This window comes from Rattus norvegicus, chromosome 3 (assembly GCF_021556685.1).
Source record: "Rattus norvegicus strain SHRSP/BbbUtx chromosome 3, alternate assembly SHRSP_T2T, whole genome shotgun sequence".
NCBI classification, from domain to species: Eukaryota; Metazoa; Chordata; class Mammalia; order Rodentia; family Muridae; genus Rattus; species Rattus norvegicus.
The window spans coordinates 95,030,814-95,047,672 of NC_141536.1; the positions used below are offsets into that span (position 1 = coordinate 95,030,814).

Consider the following 16,859-nt stretch of genomic DNA (forward strand, 5'->3'; position numbering starts at 1 on the left):
GAAACTAAAATTGACACAAGAAATGTAAAATATAGTCTTAAAATTACTTAGAATTTTAATCTCTAATTATAAAGTCTCCCACAGAGAAAAAGACATGCACAGGTGGTTCTATCATGTATTATTCCAAATATTTAAATATTTAGCTATTTAAGTAACTCCAATATTATATAAACAAAATAACACTGATATTATAATAAAATCTCCCAGAAAATAAAGAGACAGCTATTTCAAATCAGATCACAAGGCAAATATGCAGGATGGTTTGGGGGCTCATGAAATGGGAGCACCAAGGTCTAGGGCAAGGGGCTGGGAGCACATAGGTCCTATTAGGAAAGGAGAATACAATAGATAGTTATAAATGGAGGAGGAGCACTGGGACAGGACGATCAAACGGGGATGGGGAAGGAAGATGAATGATGGAATATGGGAAAGGAAGCCAAAATTAAGAACCATTTAAGGAGTGCTATGTAATATGTAGAATCTTCCTGCAATATATACGTATGTGAAAGCAATATAAATGAAATTGCCAAATAATGGATGACGACAGAGCCTCTATTTTCTGTCTTGTGACAAAATGAAGCTTCCAGCACAGGGATCTGGTTACAGCTAACTGGGTTGTTGGCTAGAGGGGCTCCATGGGAATCCTCAAACAATCAGGCTATTGTCAAGACTATAGGTTGCCATCATCACACTGATGGCAAGGGCCTATTGCTGAAGGCCAACCCACTGAGTATGGAGGAGTCAAGCTGGTGCCTACACATAGCCTTCATGCTTACGGGCTTGCATCCTTGATGCAGGAAGGAACTCTGTGCTCTAGCAAAGGAAAACCCAACTCAGCCTCAAACCCTGTGGCCTACAATGGTGTCCTCTGTGCACGATATGCTATGGCAATGGTGGGACGAAGGTTGTGGGTGTAACCAAGCAATATCTAATTTGACTGAAGGCCCACTAGACCAGATGTAACCCTTATGCAACACTGCTTGAGTGACATAGAATCAGAGACTAGATAGCTCAAGGACATTGAGATAAAACCAAATATTACTTTTCTGCAAAAAGAATATAGCAATAAATGACTCCTACTGACATTCTGCAATACTCATAGATCAGTGCCTTGCTCAGTCATCATCAGAGAAGCATCCTCCTGCAGCAGATGGGAACAAACACACAGAACCACACCTTAAAACACTCAAGTTCAAATGGGACGCCTCCTTCATCTTTTCCCTTCAAGGGTCAGAGAACCTTTCAGAAAAGGAGGCATCCCCCAGAGGGGATGGAGGACACCAAGAAAACAAGGTTTTCTAAATCAACATCATCAACATATACATGAACTTCTAGAGACTGGGACAGCACACACAGGCCCTGGCTGCACAAGACCTGCACAGGTTCACACCAGGTCCTCTGTGCATATATGATGGCTTCTAGTTTGGTGGTTTTTAATGAAAACCATTGGGAATCTGTTTCTTTTGTCTTCTTTTGGGCTCTTTATATTCTGTTTGTTTGTTTTGTCTAAGTTTGATGTATGAGATTTCAATTCATTTATTTTTTCATTATTATCCCTAAGAAGACTGTTTATATTCTAATAAGAGAAAGGGAGTAGATCCAGACGAAAGGAGGAGTGGGAAGGACCAAGAAGGTGTAGATGGAGAAGAAACTATATCAGGATACATTATGTGGTTAAAAAAAATCTATTTTCACTAACAGGAAAAAAAAATTAACCAGGTCCAAAGCAAAGCAAAGCAAAAGAAAGAAAAGGACAAAATAACAAAAACAACAAAAACACAAGCAGATCAAATCATGATAAATACATACCAACAATGATCTCTCTATGCTGAGGATAGCGTGTGGCTGGAGAAAGCCTTTGGGAGTGTCTTGGTGAAGGTAATTAAAGTTGTATACAAACACACACACTCACGCACACACAAACCCATATATATACATATATGTTTTTTTTAATGTATTTATTTGGGCTGGAGCGATGGCTCAGTGGTTAAGGGTACTGACTGCTCTTCCAGAGGTCCTGAGTTCAATTCCCAGCAACCACATGGTTTCTCACAATCATCTGTAATGGGCATCCAATTCCCTTTTCTGGTGTGTCTGAAGACAGCTACAGTGTACCCATACACATGAAATAAATAAATAAATCTACTTTTAAAAAATATTTATTTATTCACACTATAACCCAATATCATCCCTTCCTCTTCTCCCAGGACCAACTCCTGCAAGACTTCCCTCATTCCACTTTTGAAAAGGGGAAGCCCCTTCTGGGTCCTACTCCCCCGTGTACAAACAACTGCCCTGCCCCCATCCATGAACATCAAGTCAAAGAGGGACTAGACACTTCCTTTCCCTCTGAGGCCAGATAAGGAGGTCCCTTTAGGGGTGCAGGATCCACGGGCAGGCAGGCAGGCAGGCAGGCAGGCAGCAGGCTCAGGGACAGTCCCTGCTCCAGTTTTTCGGGGACCTGAATGAAGACCAAGCTGCTCGTCTGTTCCATATGTGCAGAGGGCCGAGATCCAGCCCTTTGGTAGGTGATTCAGTCTCTGGGAGCCCCTAAGAGTCTAGGTTAGTTTACTCTGGTGGTCTTCCTGTGGAAACAGGCAACCTCTGAATGTAGGAGGAGGTAGGGAGACCCTCTAGAAAGTTGCGGAAACCTGGGAGGTAAGAGCCACTCAGGACTCAAAGGGAGGGACCTTAGATGAATGCCCAACAGTGGAGAGAGGAAATTTGCAGAGTCCATTTCCGGTAGAAAAACAACATCAAGTGGAGGGATGTGTTACCATCCCACAGTTCTTGTCTAAGAGAATTGCAAAGACAAAAATGGAATAGAAACTGAGGAAAGGAAGTTCAGTGACAAGTCCAAATTGGGATCCATCTCAAGGGGATGCTCCAAGGACTGACACTATTACTGATGCTATGGTGTGCTTATGGCTGCCCTCTGAGAGGACCAACAAGCAGCTGAGTCAGAAGTAGATACTTATACCCCCAAAATGAACAGAAGACAGGGACCCCTGTGGTTAAATTAGGGAAAAGCTGGAAGAAGCTGAAGAGGAGGGTGACTACATAGAAAGACCAGCAATCCAAACTAACCTGGATTACAGATCTCTCAGATACTGAGCCATCAACCAGGCAGCATACACTAGCTGGTCCACGGCCCCAATAAATGGAGTGGGGGTGGGGAGTTGGGGACATCCTATTGGAGACAGGGGAGAAGGAATGGGATGAGGAACAGTCCAAGGGGGGACTGGGAGGGGCACAACAACTGGACTGCAAAAGAGTTTAATAATAATAATAAACCCCAGCACTACATATTTTCCAATATACAATAGCAAACAGTGACATTCCTAATCATAAATAAACAGCTGGGAGCATGTTATGGAAAGAGCAGACTCAAACTCAGAAAGTAAACCATTAACCCCAACTATTCCATGTCTGGTACCTGGGGTTTGTAGTAACATCATCTGGGAATGTGTTTGGGAATCACTACCCCTCTAGTTCTGACACGTGCATTGCACAGAGTCCCTCTTGAGCCAGCTCCATTCTGTACCAACCTCCAATGATTCTGGCACCTTCAACATCCTGATGCTCCTTTATAACTTATATAGATACATGCAAGGACTTTACGATGCTTCTCCTGGGAGAATCTGACCCTGCCATCCATCAGCTGCCTTCATCAGATTTTGAGAAGCTACAGACCAAGCCTTCATGACTGCATAATTCTTGCATTTCTGCATGCCTGAGAAACAAACATGTACCATGGAGATGTTGACAAGTTCTGACACCCATTCAATATGTAGTCTGTCTCCCTTCTGTCACAGCTGTCATGACTTTTGTACACTTTGGCTGAGAAACATGGGGGTGAGGGGGAAATCCCATAGGTAGCTGTTTTAAAGGAGAGAACTTGTTCATCAATATTCTCTGTTCAGGGACTCTCCTTTCAAATTAATTTGCATTTATACAAGTTAGAGTCTTGAATAAGTCTTGCTCTTAGAGTATAATATATTATCTCACTGAAGAGCCTGAGGCTTCTCATTAATTATGCTAGTTCCTTTTTTTTTTTTTTGACTTCCACCCTGGCATTCCCTTACACTAGGGCATCAAGCTTTCACAGGAACAAGGGTTTCTCCTCCCATTGATGTCCAACAAGGCCCATCCTCTACTACATATGCTGCTGGAGCCATGGGTCACTCGATGTGTACTCTTTGGTTGGTGGTTTAGTCCCTGGGAGCTCTGGTTGGTTAATATTGTTGTTCTTCCTATGGGGTTGCAAACCTCCTCAGTCCTTTCTCTAACTCCTCCATTGGGGACCCCATTCTCAGTCCAATGTTGGGCTGTGAGCATCCACCTCTGTATTTGTCAGGCTCTGCCAGAGCCTCTCAGGAGACAGCTGTATCAGACTCCTGTCAGCATCCTCAGTAGTGACTGGGTTTGGTGACTGCATGTGGGATGGATCCCCATGTGTGGCAGTCTCTGGATGGTTGTTCCTTCAGTCTCTCCTCCACACTTTGTCTCTGTATTTCCTCCTGTGAGTATTTTGTTTCTCCTTCTGAGAAGTACTGAAGCATCCATACTTTTGTCTTTCTTTTCCTTAAGCTTCATGTGGTCTGCAAATTATATCTTGGGTATTCTGAGCTTTTGAGCTAACCATTACATCTGCTTTGTGTGCATCCATTTTAACTGTAAATTTAAATTCACTCACAGTTTCTTCCTAGCAAAATACACCCTTTGCATGTTTTTGATCTTTCTCATTGTATATCTAATTTCATCAAATAATAACCATGCCACATCCTGGATGTCTTCCTGTCTTGAAATTTCCTCCAGCAAACAACTTCATCAATTCTTTTTTCTTATAGCTCTATTTAACTTTTTCTCACACGGGGAGGAGACAGCATAGAGTGCCTTCATGTGACACAAAACAGCCTCTAATCCAGTTCCTGAAATTTATCTTATTCTCTGAATACTTAAGAACACAGTCAGCCCTGTTGGCCTTTCAGTCAGAATCATCATCATCATCATCATCATCATCATCATCATCATCATCATCATCTGCAACTCTTACGAGAGTAACTCATTAAGACCTGGTTACAGACTTCTGGGGATATACCAACCCAAAGCTCAAACTTTCCCCATATTCCTCCCATAAAGTATTTCTAAAATAAAAGGTTACAGATTACATGGTCAGTATCTCAGTAATGGCCTCATCTTCTATGGAAAATTTCTACTTCCCATAAAGGTTTTTACTTTTCCCACTATTGTAACAAGATACCTGACAAAAGCAACTCAAACAAGAATTCATTTATTGTGACAGTATGTAGTAGAATAGTACATAATTTTAGGGAAGGCGTGGCAGCAGAAACAATTCTAGGTATAGGGGCCTGAGCACAAGCATACCTATATGATATATGTATATATCATTTAATTTATGACCAGTAATGAGTTCCATCCCTATAATCTCAACACTAGGGGATGTGAGACAGAGAAGAAGATTGGGATTAATTCAAGATGAGCATAGGCTCTGTAGTGAGTCTGAGTGCAGGCCATAGTACTGGTGGAGACTGGTTAATCGCCTTCCCACTCCCGAACAAAAAATAGTATGTAATTCTTTGTTAACAAGTCAGGTACTCCAAAAAGGGACAGCACATTTTTACCATGTTTTTCCTGAAGTTTTGAATATCAGGGCAATGCTTTTCTAATTTGCTGGTAATACCACAACTATGCATCCAGAGAAAAAGGAAGCTTACGAATCATCCCTTGTGTTGGTGGTTCTCATTAGCTCCAAAACTAAGTGTGGGTACTGCAAAATGTATAAAAAGATTATCACAAATACTTAATGGCTTTGATCTAATGAAATGAAAATGCAGGTCTTCTGACCTCTGGAATAAAGTTTTTTAAAACTTAAAATAGGCAATTTGAGTTCTACTAGGATTTTACTTCTTTATTTTTAAAGTTCAGTGGGAGTAAGACAAATTCATTTCTTTGAAAATGCAAATTAAATTATCTAGATGTGTTTCTGAAAAAATTGTTTTAGCCACACTATTTTCCAGTGACATCTCTAAGAAGGAGGTTCCCATAAATTTTAGTTGCTGAATTTTAGTCCCATGACGATTATACATTTTTCCTTATTTTAACAGAATATGTAAATAGATGTGAGAGATCAAATAATCTCTCAAATCACCTGTGAATTTATATCAGAATTGGATTTTTATGCAAATGAGGGTTCTAGTTATTAGGTTACATGAAGTGCAATGCAAATCAAGTCTTCAGAATCTGACATTTCGGTGGGGGTGGGGGTTGGGGGCATTAGACTTATGGTGATCATTATCATATACCCTACACGCCAACTCCTGTATTACTAACATTCAATGTTGTGGGAGTGTAAAGGAGAATGGCTTCCAAGGGCTTAGATGTAGGAATACTTGGTTCTTAATTGATGGAACTGTTTGGGAAGAATTGTGAGATGTGGCCTTCATGGAGGAGGTGTGCTGCTGGGGGTGGATGTTGAGGTTTCAAATGACTTGCTATTGACTTAGGTAAATGTGCACTTGGCTGTTCCTGCTGCCATAGCCACGGATTTTCTTAGCCAACATTTTCAGGCTCTAATGCTCTGAAATTCTATGCCCAAATTAAACACCTTTTTTTTTTCTACTAATTTGCCTTGATAATGGTGTTTTATCACATCAATAGAAAATAACTAAGAAAAGGAGTTAAATGGAGTAACAACTATTTTTTTCTTTTCTTTTTCTTTTCTTTTTTTTTTTTTTTCAGAGCTGGGGACCGAACCCAGGGCCTTGTGGTTGCTAGGCAAACGCTCTACCACTGAGCTAAATCCCCAACCCCAACAACTATTTTTTTATTATACAAAGACTACTATTAGTAAAACATATATATTCTGTATCAATAAGGAAATGGCATGTAACATATAAAAATAATCATTCAGAAGACCGAAGGCTGTGAGTCTAGATGTATACAAGCAGAATAAGTGACTAGTTATAATAGGTGTAGTCAATAGTATAGATTTCCTTTAATTTACATTGCAAACATCCCTGCTGAGAATACTGAAAAGATAAAGAGAATTGTATTACTGGATTTGGTGGTACTATAAGTGCTTAATTCAAAAAGCAAAGGAACAAAAGGAAACAAACAACAAGAAAGGAAAACAAACAAACAAACAAACTAGGTGTGACAGCCTTTGGAGACGAATCTCTGTGAGTTTGAGGCCAGCCTGCTCTACAGAGTAGCTCCAGGACAGCCAGAACTACAACATAAGACACTGTTTTACCCCCCACTCCAAAAAAAGTAAATCTAAAAGTAAAATACGACATTGGGTTTCCTTACTTAGAATGATTATTGTCAGTGCCACACATTTACCTACAAATTTCCTAACTTACTTTCCTTAACTGCTGAATAATAGCACATTGTGTAAATGCACCACATTTTAATTATCTATTTATCAACTGACAGGCATTATGCTGTTTCCATATGGCTACTGTGAAGAGAGTATCAATGAATATGGATGAATGGGTATCTTCAAAGCAGGATCTAGAGGCACTGGGTACTCTCCAAGGGTGGTATGCCTGAATCATACGTTAGATCTGCATTCAGATTCGCACATATATCTTTGAGCCTTCAGATATATGCATTTCATTTAGAATACACACAGGGGTCAGAAAATTAATAAGAAGCTTTAGGAAGGGCTTTCAATGGAGAGTATCTAGAACATACTGCTGTAAGTGTTTAAAATTGAACAGCAAGGATTAAATAGGGGTGTGGGTGAAAGGCGGGGCAAAATATGGGGACTAAATATGGAAAGTGATTAATACCAAAGACTATTCGGAAACATTATATGAAAATCTCTACTTTAGAAGCACCCCCCCCCCACACACACACGGAGTTAAAATTGAGCTATAGCAGGGCAGCAATGCTCCTTCTAGACATGATACCAAAACCCGGTTCCTAAAATGAGTCACTTGTTTTGGAGTCATTGGCCAATGAAGTCCTATAGGTTCTCATTTATTGCAGGACATTGCTAATACCCACCCCGAACATGATGAGAAAAAGTCTATTGCTGAAGGCACCACATACTTGAGTCACAGAACAGAGAAATCAAACTGGAACTGACATGGAGTTTAAATCTCTAGTAGATAACTTTCATGGTGCTGAAGGAAATATGCATAGTCCTGGAGGAGAAAGTGTAACAATCAATTTATCCAACTGTGTACCCTATACATTATAGCCATGATTGCCTGGCAAGACAGGTCGACTGGAGCAAGGGTGACACAAATGTCATGGGAGTAACCAACTATTTTCTGTTTGTATTTAGTAAATCTTTTCCACAAGATGAAAACCCTACCTGGCACCATTACTGCACTGGGAATCTATGGTTAGACTGGCCATAGGTCATAAAAGAAAAGTATTAGTTTATAAAATAAACATAGTACTAAACTGATTTTAATGACTTATTTTTGTACCCATACATCAATGCATCTCTCAATCTTCATCAGAGAAGCTTCAACAGAGGAATGGATACAGAAAATTGGTGCATTTACACAGCAGATTACTACTCAGCTATTAAAAACAATGACTTTATGAAATTCTTAGGCAAATGGATGGAACTAGAAAGTATCATCTTGAGTGAGGTACCCCAGTCACACAAAAACACATATAGCATGCACTCACTGATAAGTAGATATTAACCCAAAAGCTTGAATTACCCAAGATACAATCCACAGACCACACGAAGCTCAAAAAGAAGGAAGACCTAAGTGAGGATGCTTCAGTCCTTCTTAGAAGGGGCAAGAAAAATATTCATAGGAAGAAATACAGAGACAAAGTTTAGAGCAGAGACTGAAGGAAAGGCCATCTAGAGAGTGCCCCACCTGGGGGTCCAGCCCATACACATACAGCCACCAAATCCAGACAATATTGCTGATGCCAAGAGTACATGCTGACAGGAGCCTGATATGGCTGTCTCCTGAGAGGCTCTGCCAGAGCATAAAAAATACAGAGGCAAATGCTAGCAGCAAACCATTGAACTGATAATGGGGTCCCCAATGGAAGAGTTAGAGAAAGGATTGAAAGAGCTGAAGCAGTTTGCAACCCCAGAAGAACAACAATACCAACCAACCAGAGCTCACAGAGACTAAACCACCATCCAAAGAGACCCATGGCTCCAGCAGCATATGTAGCAGAGGATGGCCTTGTTGGGCATCAATGAGAGAAGCCCTTAGTCCTGACAAGGCTCAATGCCCCAGTGTAGGGGAATGCCAGGGCAGGTAGATGGAAAGGGATGGGTGGGTGAACACACTCATAGGAGTAGGGGAAGAGGAATGGGTCGGGGATTTATGAACAGGAAACCAGGAAAGGGGAGAACATTTGAAATGTAAATTAAAAAATCCAATTAAAAAAAAAACGAATGCATTAAGAGATGGTTATTAATACAGAGTTCCCTTCACCCAACTAACCAAGGCACAAAAAAATAAGAGTGCAGAATGCTCAGGCCTAAATGGAACATACGAGCTCTACTCACTCCTCGCTATACTTCCATTCTGAGGATAAGGAATGGAAAAGAGAGGAATGGAAAGCGTGTGAGAGCTAGAGGTTGTACATGACTACAAAGAATGTGTCTTCCAGACACAAAGCGGATACACATGTGAACTCACGGCAGATGTGCTTGGGACCTATGCAGACCAAATCCCAGCCAGCACGGAGGGGAGGTGGGTACAGCAACTCACCCCTACTCATAGTGATATTGGCAACTGTTAGCTGCTGAGAGAGGGAAATCGACCACCCTTCAGTAGAAAGCCACACATCAAAAAATATTTGGGGAGCAAAAGTTGGTCGTGATGGGAAAAAAATACAATGTTTGGTAAATGGAGAAGGTAGGCTGGATCTGGGAAAAGTGCTGTGGCATGGAGATGATTAAAACATACTGTGGGAAATTTTTAAATAATGAATAAAAACAAGAAAAAAAAAGAAACTACAAAAGACCAAGATTTTATCAAAGACTAAAAAGTTACTTTCAGGAAATCTAATAGGAATGTTCCATATGATCCTAAACATAGATATAATAGTTATAAAATAAAAGACCTAATCATCTATATTTGTAAACTTTCATTTTCAGGCTTCTCTACCTATATAAATACTTTTCAGATGCTTAAATCAGCAAATCTGCTGCAGACTTCTTGGGCATGTCCATAGCCTATCTTAACTAATGCTAGATGCTAAGGTAACAAAGACATACAGCTCACAGAGAAAAGCTAACAATGACTAACACTCCACTCAAGCTTATGATTCATAAATATTTTTACTGTGATAACCACATTTTCATTTTCATCACAACATTATATAAACATTTTACAACTATATACATTTTAAAAACAATTTAGAATGTATATATTATATAAACATTTTATCCTTACATTACAATTATAGTAGCTCAAACTCAAAAGACAAAAAAATGAATTTTCTTATTTATGTTTGAAGTAGAGCAGCTTGCAGACACAAAGGAAAGTTAATCAGTCTGCAATGGATATTTGATAAGTTAATAAAATCCTGCTTAAGATTATACAGGTAGAAGCAATAAGACTAAGAATTAAGCTCAGGTAAAATTAATTACGTAATGCACGTTAACTTCTCCTTTTTTAAAAAGGAAGAAGAGCATAGTAGGGACAAGTCTATTCAGTTCTCTAGTATCTACTCGGGAAACAGAGCAGGAGTAAAGAAAGTTCCGAGACCTAGCATCTGTGTTGTTCATGAGGCTGGTTAGGACACCGACAGGGATTGCAATACAGAAACCATCTGCTGACCACCAGCATTATTCTGTGCTCAAGAGCAGGAATCATCAAGCTGGCAGGATTGCTCAGTGGGCAAAGCAGTTGCCCCCAAGCCTGTAAGCTGAGCTTGATCCTGGCTCTCACATGGTGGATGAAGTGAAGTGGCACTGCGCAGGTTGCAGGACCCACTGTAACATACAAAAAAGAACAGAAAGAATTCAAATATTAATCTGGAATTAAATGTCCTAGCTTAACATCACGTTGACTTTAATAACTTCCCTAAAGAGATCACATTTGTAACTTTTCAAGGAACATAACCAAACCTGAGACTTGGATTATAAAATTATTAGGTTGAACCATTCAATTTTTTCCTGTCATTTATTGCAGTAATTTGGTTGTTTCTTTCACACTCAAATGAGCTTGACAAAATACTAAAATGGGAGTTTTCAGGATCTGTGATCTCTAGGTCAGGTGTCACAGCATCCAGAAATTCTATGGGGTTTGGGACAAATTATTTCTGTATGTAAGACAATAATTCCTGCATGTGAGACTATAAAATGCCAGGAGTAAACCTAAAGAAAACGCTGCCCAAGGCTAGTTAGGTCATGGGTCTCAGAAGAGAAGGTACCACGGCCACTTCACTAGACCAGTGCAAATCCTTACTACGTGCTGAAACATATCTTCGCATCCACAAGTAGGTGTAGCTCTCACCCTTTATCAGTGGAGCTCCTCTTTAGAGCAAATGGAAATCATTACATAAAAACACAACTGTTCACAGCGCAGCGATCAATGCATGACGACCCCAGCTCCAATGGAGGCTGAAACTAGCTGATCACAAATTGCAGGCCAACTTTGGCCTGATACTGAAGTCCCGGCCAGTCCAGACTAAGGGAGCCCAGGTCTCACAGATAGAAAGAAAATGTAATGTTTTAAAATCCCGATCTCACACTGGAAATTGAGAGAATTAATTTGATCTTCTTGAATACAGGCACTTATTTAGATAATTCCATGATGCTATTTTATAATTAAGGTCTGCCAAGGCTCTAGCACAGGGTTTTAAGAGCAAGCAATCCCTTTCCTGGATGAAAGACTAAAAGACTAAATGGATCACCAGGTAACCTGGCATTAGGTTAGCCAGGCAGCCAATCTCCATGCAAGGATGCAGTCTGCCTATCCCCTGCATCGAAGCCATGCACATGGAGTCAGGAAGGAGGTAAACCAGTCTGTACCCGATTTTATATCTGAATTAGTATTATCACACTCACAAACTTACATCTATTTCTAGTGGTAAACAAAATTATACAGGGCACTTGAAATGTAATGGTAGCAACAATAACAAACACGCACTCTTCAGCTAGTCAGCATCTATAGCCAAAATACTATCACCCACGTCTCTTTTGTAAAATATTAATAAGGTTTGAAACAATGGAACTGTGATTATATTTATAATAACAGTATAATACAAACTATTTAGAAAGAACTTTCAACATGTATAATTTTAATATATAGACATATACTTAAGAATATACTTAGAAATGTATACTTAAGAAAATACTTAGACATATGCATATATAAAATATAATTGTGTACTATATAAAAATTCCTTCATTCCAAAAAGGAGAAAAACCAAATTGGTCAAAATCAGTCATAAAATTTTAACCATGCTCCTGCAAAAAAAAAACAGCAGTGCCAAAGAGTAATGCATTGCTAATGGTTTCCAGTAGAATAAATAGCCCCTCTGACGTCAAAACTTTGTTACACTCCAATAACTGGCTCACTTGAAGGTTCAGTACAGCAAGTTACATGTCAGTTTTAAATAAAGTTATAAAAATAGAAAGGCTGGTGAACCATATTGTCACTATGCAGCCTGATACACTAAGATTTATGTCCAATAAAACATTAACGAAGGTGATAGATTATACCAAAATAGTTCCTGGTAGTCTAAGATGCCCAGATTCTCAAATTTGAAACAATAAAATACTACATTTTATTCTGTTTTTCTGAACTGATATGCGACTGAATTATCCAATGCTGATATTGTAGATAGAAATATTCACATATCCCAAAGATGAAATAATTCTTAGTATCCTGTGATAAGAGTAATAATATTCTAATCTTGATACCTGGAATGGTGGAAAATCTCTACAGAATTAAAAAGATAGATTGATATATAAATATTTTTCAATATGGCTATTGCTGAAATACATATAGCAATTTATGATTGAAATAGCAATTGTACTTAGAACTAGACTTGAAACTATTAGTTGAAAAGCCTTGAAAGATCTCCAGTCACAAATTATAATCCATATTGAAAAAAGTCAAGATCTAGAATCCTTTTCATGATAAAGGGAATGCAGTGACATCTTCAAAGGATTCAGCTACCTTCTAGTTAGACAATGGACAGTCAGGACAAGAATCTCTCCATGCCTGCTCACAGTGTCAACTGGATAGAATAATATTTATTTGAATAACATCAAAAGATGATGAAATCATCAATAAAACAATTTCTATATAAAATAAATCACAGTATTAAACAATATTTCTACACAAATGTTCATACAGAAGAATTTATTCTTATATATGTGTGCTTGTGTGTGTGTGTGTGTGTGTGTGTGTGTGTGTGTGTGTGTGTTTTAACCATAAAATACCACATAGATCCAAGCATACATAGACACTGCTCTGTTCTTTAGTGATTTCACATTCCTGTTTCAAAGAAGTGAGGGCAGGAGTTTCACCGAACAGACTATTTCTCAACTCTCCAGATTGTGTGTTCAGCCTCGTTAGACCATCTGAATGATTCCCAGCTCTTTGATGGACACTTAGAGATCCAATTTAAATGGAATTCATGGATAAAGTCTCCAGGCCAGTGCTCATTGCACACAGCTCTCACATGCTAGATAAGGGCACTAAGAGTTATCAGGAGATTTGTGTGGAGTTGGACTGCTAGCAGGGATGAAGCTATCTATGAATTATAGAATCATAAATTATGTAGCTAATGGATGAGAGAAAACAACAGAAAAGAAAGGTAGTACTACATAGACTAAGATCACAGTTATTTTAACAAGGTGGAGGGCAGGTAGTAGGAAACCCAGGAATGTGATGGTTAAAGAGATTTTGAGAAGGATATGATGACACTTGCTCAGAGTCCTGGCTACTCAGAAGAAGCTTACTCCAATCCAGGAGTTTTAGTATTATAAATTATAATCATAAATATAAACCATAAACTGGTGAGGAAAGAATATTCCAGCCAGGAAAAAGTATCTAATACACACTTAGTTTAATGTATGTCCAGATTCATCTTCTCTTCTCTTCTCTTCTCTTCTCTTCTCTTCTCTTCTCTTCTCTTCTCTTCTCTTCTCTTCTTTTCTCTTCTCTTCTCTCTCCCTCTCTCTCTCTCCCTCTCTCTCCTTCTCTCTCTTCCTCTCTCTCTCCCTCTCCCTCCCTCTTCTTCTCCCTCCCCCTCCCCCTCTCTGGATGTATCTATAAGGTAGCTGAGCCTTTTGTTAACCTTTAAAATTAGTATGCATTCTAATAGTTTCTTTATGGCACTTGCACCCACACGTACTGCTGCTATATTTTATCTTGTTCCTTCCTGTATACCTGTGCCCTCCTCCATCTTCCTTACCATATTTGTTGGTCCCCTTTCTTTCTCTTCTTTATCCTCCTCTTAGCTTTATTGTTAAGCACATTTAACTACTTCAAGTCCCCTATTCTCCATCCCTTTAGGTATGTTTCTCTCATCTTATAGTTCGATTTGTACTTTCATGTCAGGAATAACAAGGAAGCCAATAACCACAGCAAAGTGATCAACAGGCAACAGAAAAAAAATGAAGAAGCTGGGTATGATAGGGCCTTGGAAGTCACAGTAAACATTTTTTTCCTTTAAGAGAGTAACCATTACAGTTTCTAGCAAGCAAATGGTATTATCTAACATAGCCTAGAAGGATCATTTAAGAGCTGTCATGTTCAGAATCGATTAGGACACAGGAAGACTAGGTAGCGGTACTCCAGGAGAACAATGGCTGCTGTTCAAACAAGATGGATTACAAGGTGCTACGCTCTGACACGGGGAATAAAAAGAATCAGAATAACCAGGCATAGACTGCTCCAAATAGACAAGGACTGAATGAGTTTCAGCAGTGACAAAGACAGTGACAGGAAAACAGGAGACTGACTACTCAGGGAAAACAACTGGTCAGCATACAACCAGCTGTACCTTTCTATATGGGGAGGAAGGATAGAAGCCTCTTTCAAAAGCCCAGGAGCCCTGACAAAGAGACAAACAGTCCTGCCCACATGATTAGCCAACAGTTTCCCCAAGCATTGGATAAAGCTGAGGGAGTGGTAACAGCCTTGGAGAAGGTCCCTTTGTTATTCTTGAAGTCTTGGGAAGGCTGTGGACTGGTGTTTGGAAGTAATTTACTTTGGATGATACGTGACGCAGCTCTGGAGAGCAGGTGACCTGGAAGCCAATTTTAGGTTTCAGCAGAAACAGAAGGAACATGGATGGTGCTTAGTAACCCTGCCCCGAGTGGCATGAAGCACACCTTACCATTCAAGGACATAGCCACATGCCTGAGGTCAGAGGGTAGCTGGACTTGCAAAGACACTAGTCTGTCATGTGATTCATTGCATTAACTCTGAATTAGATTACCAGGTTACAGGGATTTGTGATAGCTAACTGCAAGATGGGCGGTCGCACCATGGGGTTAGCCATGGACGCAGTGAGACCTCTGGGGCCAGAGAGTAGCAGGAGGTAGTATGGGGTGGTATATCTTTTTATTATTTAACACAACAGGTAGCAGCAAGCTGTGAGGTCTTCCTGTACTGGAGTTTATCCCCTCCTATCCTTGGGTTCCAGAGGCTCTCCAGGAAGCCTTGGGAGCTGTATTTCAACAATCCAGAGAGAACTTCACAACTATTCAACAAGAAAACTTGGAAAACATCAGCAAATAGAAATATGGAAAGCCTATTTCTCCCAGGTCCCACATGTGGAAAATTGTCTGCTGCCACAAAGAAGTCAAACAATACAGAAAGGTCTATACCACCAGAAGGGACTGCAGAAATCATAACACTGGAAGCTGTGAATGGCATTGTTGGCACACCTGTCATTCTCCTGCAACATGCAAAGCGCATGACTGTTCTCTGGGGAGAGGAAGAAAGTCCTGTACTTCATTATCTGTGTGATCAATCTGGAGATGAGTAATCAGAGGTGATTAATAAAAAATAAGCACGATTGAGGTGCAAATTCTATCTGGAATTTTATCTGGACAATAGGAGAGTATTTCCTCATGCTATAGAAATTGATCAAATAGAGAATGACTAAATTGGAAGTGGAAGTTGGCAATGTATAAGCCATCATCCATGTAGTATAGGGTTTGAAGGCACATACGATGTAACTGGAGCAATCATAAGGACAAACTGATGTCTGGCACTGTGTGTCTGGAATGAAGTTCATGTGGAGGCCAAGAAATGCCACTGGTAAAGGGGCAGCTTCAGTTACAATAGAGCCCCTAAAATATTGGAGATGTCAAGACCATAAGGCATATATGGACTTGTAGTTGAGATGAGGAGTGGAGTTGTGCTAAGCCTAAGAATAAACCTGTGTGATCTATGGAAGACATAACTGGATATCATGCTTTACCAACACTGTTTTATATAATAAAACATATTTTTTAAGTTTCCTTATGTTTTAGCATTATAAAACAATTATTAACTTTTTATCATAAAAGTCTTTCATAAATATGGCAAAGAAATAGCCTAAAAATGTTCAAAATCATTAGCCATTAATGAGTTACAATTTAAAACTATTTTGAAAGTTCACCTTACTAAAGCAAGAATCACTAAGTTTAACTGACAACAAATGATGGTGAGGATGCGGATAAGTGGACAGGCATTCACTGCTGCTGGGACTGCAAACTGGTATGGCAATGATGGAGATCAGTGTGGAGACTCCTCAAAGAGGTGAGGGCAAATCTATCACTACCAAATAGATAGCACTCCTTGGTATGTCCCCTAAGGAGTCAATATTCAACTCCAGAGATACTGGCTTGCCCATGTTCATCGCCGCTCTCCTCACCATAGGAGATG

At 39.7% G+C, this 16,859-nt stretch overlaps 1 protein-coding gene across 12 annotated transcripts in view; it reads right to left on the bottom strand.

Moving 5' to 3' along the window:
• Mettl15 (methyltransferase 15, mitochondrial 12S rRNA N4-cytidine) overlaps positions 1–16,859 on the bottom strand; it is a 180,779-nt gene that overhangs the window by 43,626 nt on the left and 120,294 nt on the right. The window contains 1 exon segment of one of the 12 annotated variants that reach the window (NM_001431514.1): positions 10,282–10,957. Within the exon segment in view, the coding sequence (NP_001418443.1) occupies positions 10,822–10,957 (136 nt within the window). The 3' untranslated portion in view covers positions 10,282–10,821. 12 annotated transcript variants of the gene reach the window in all.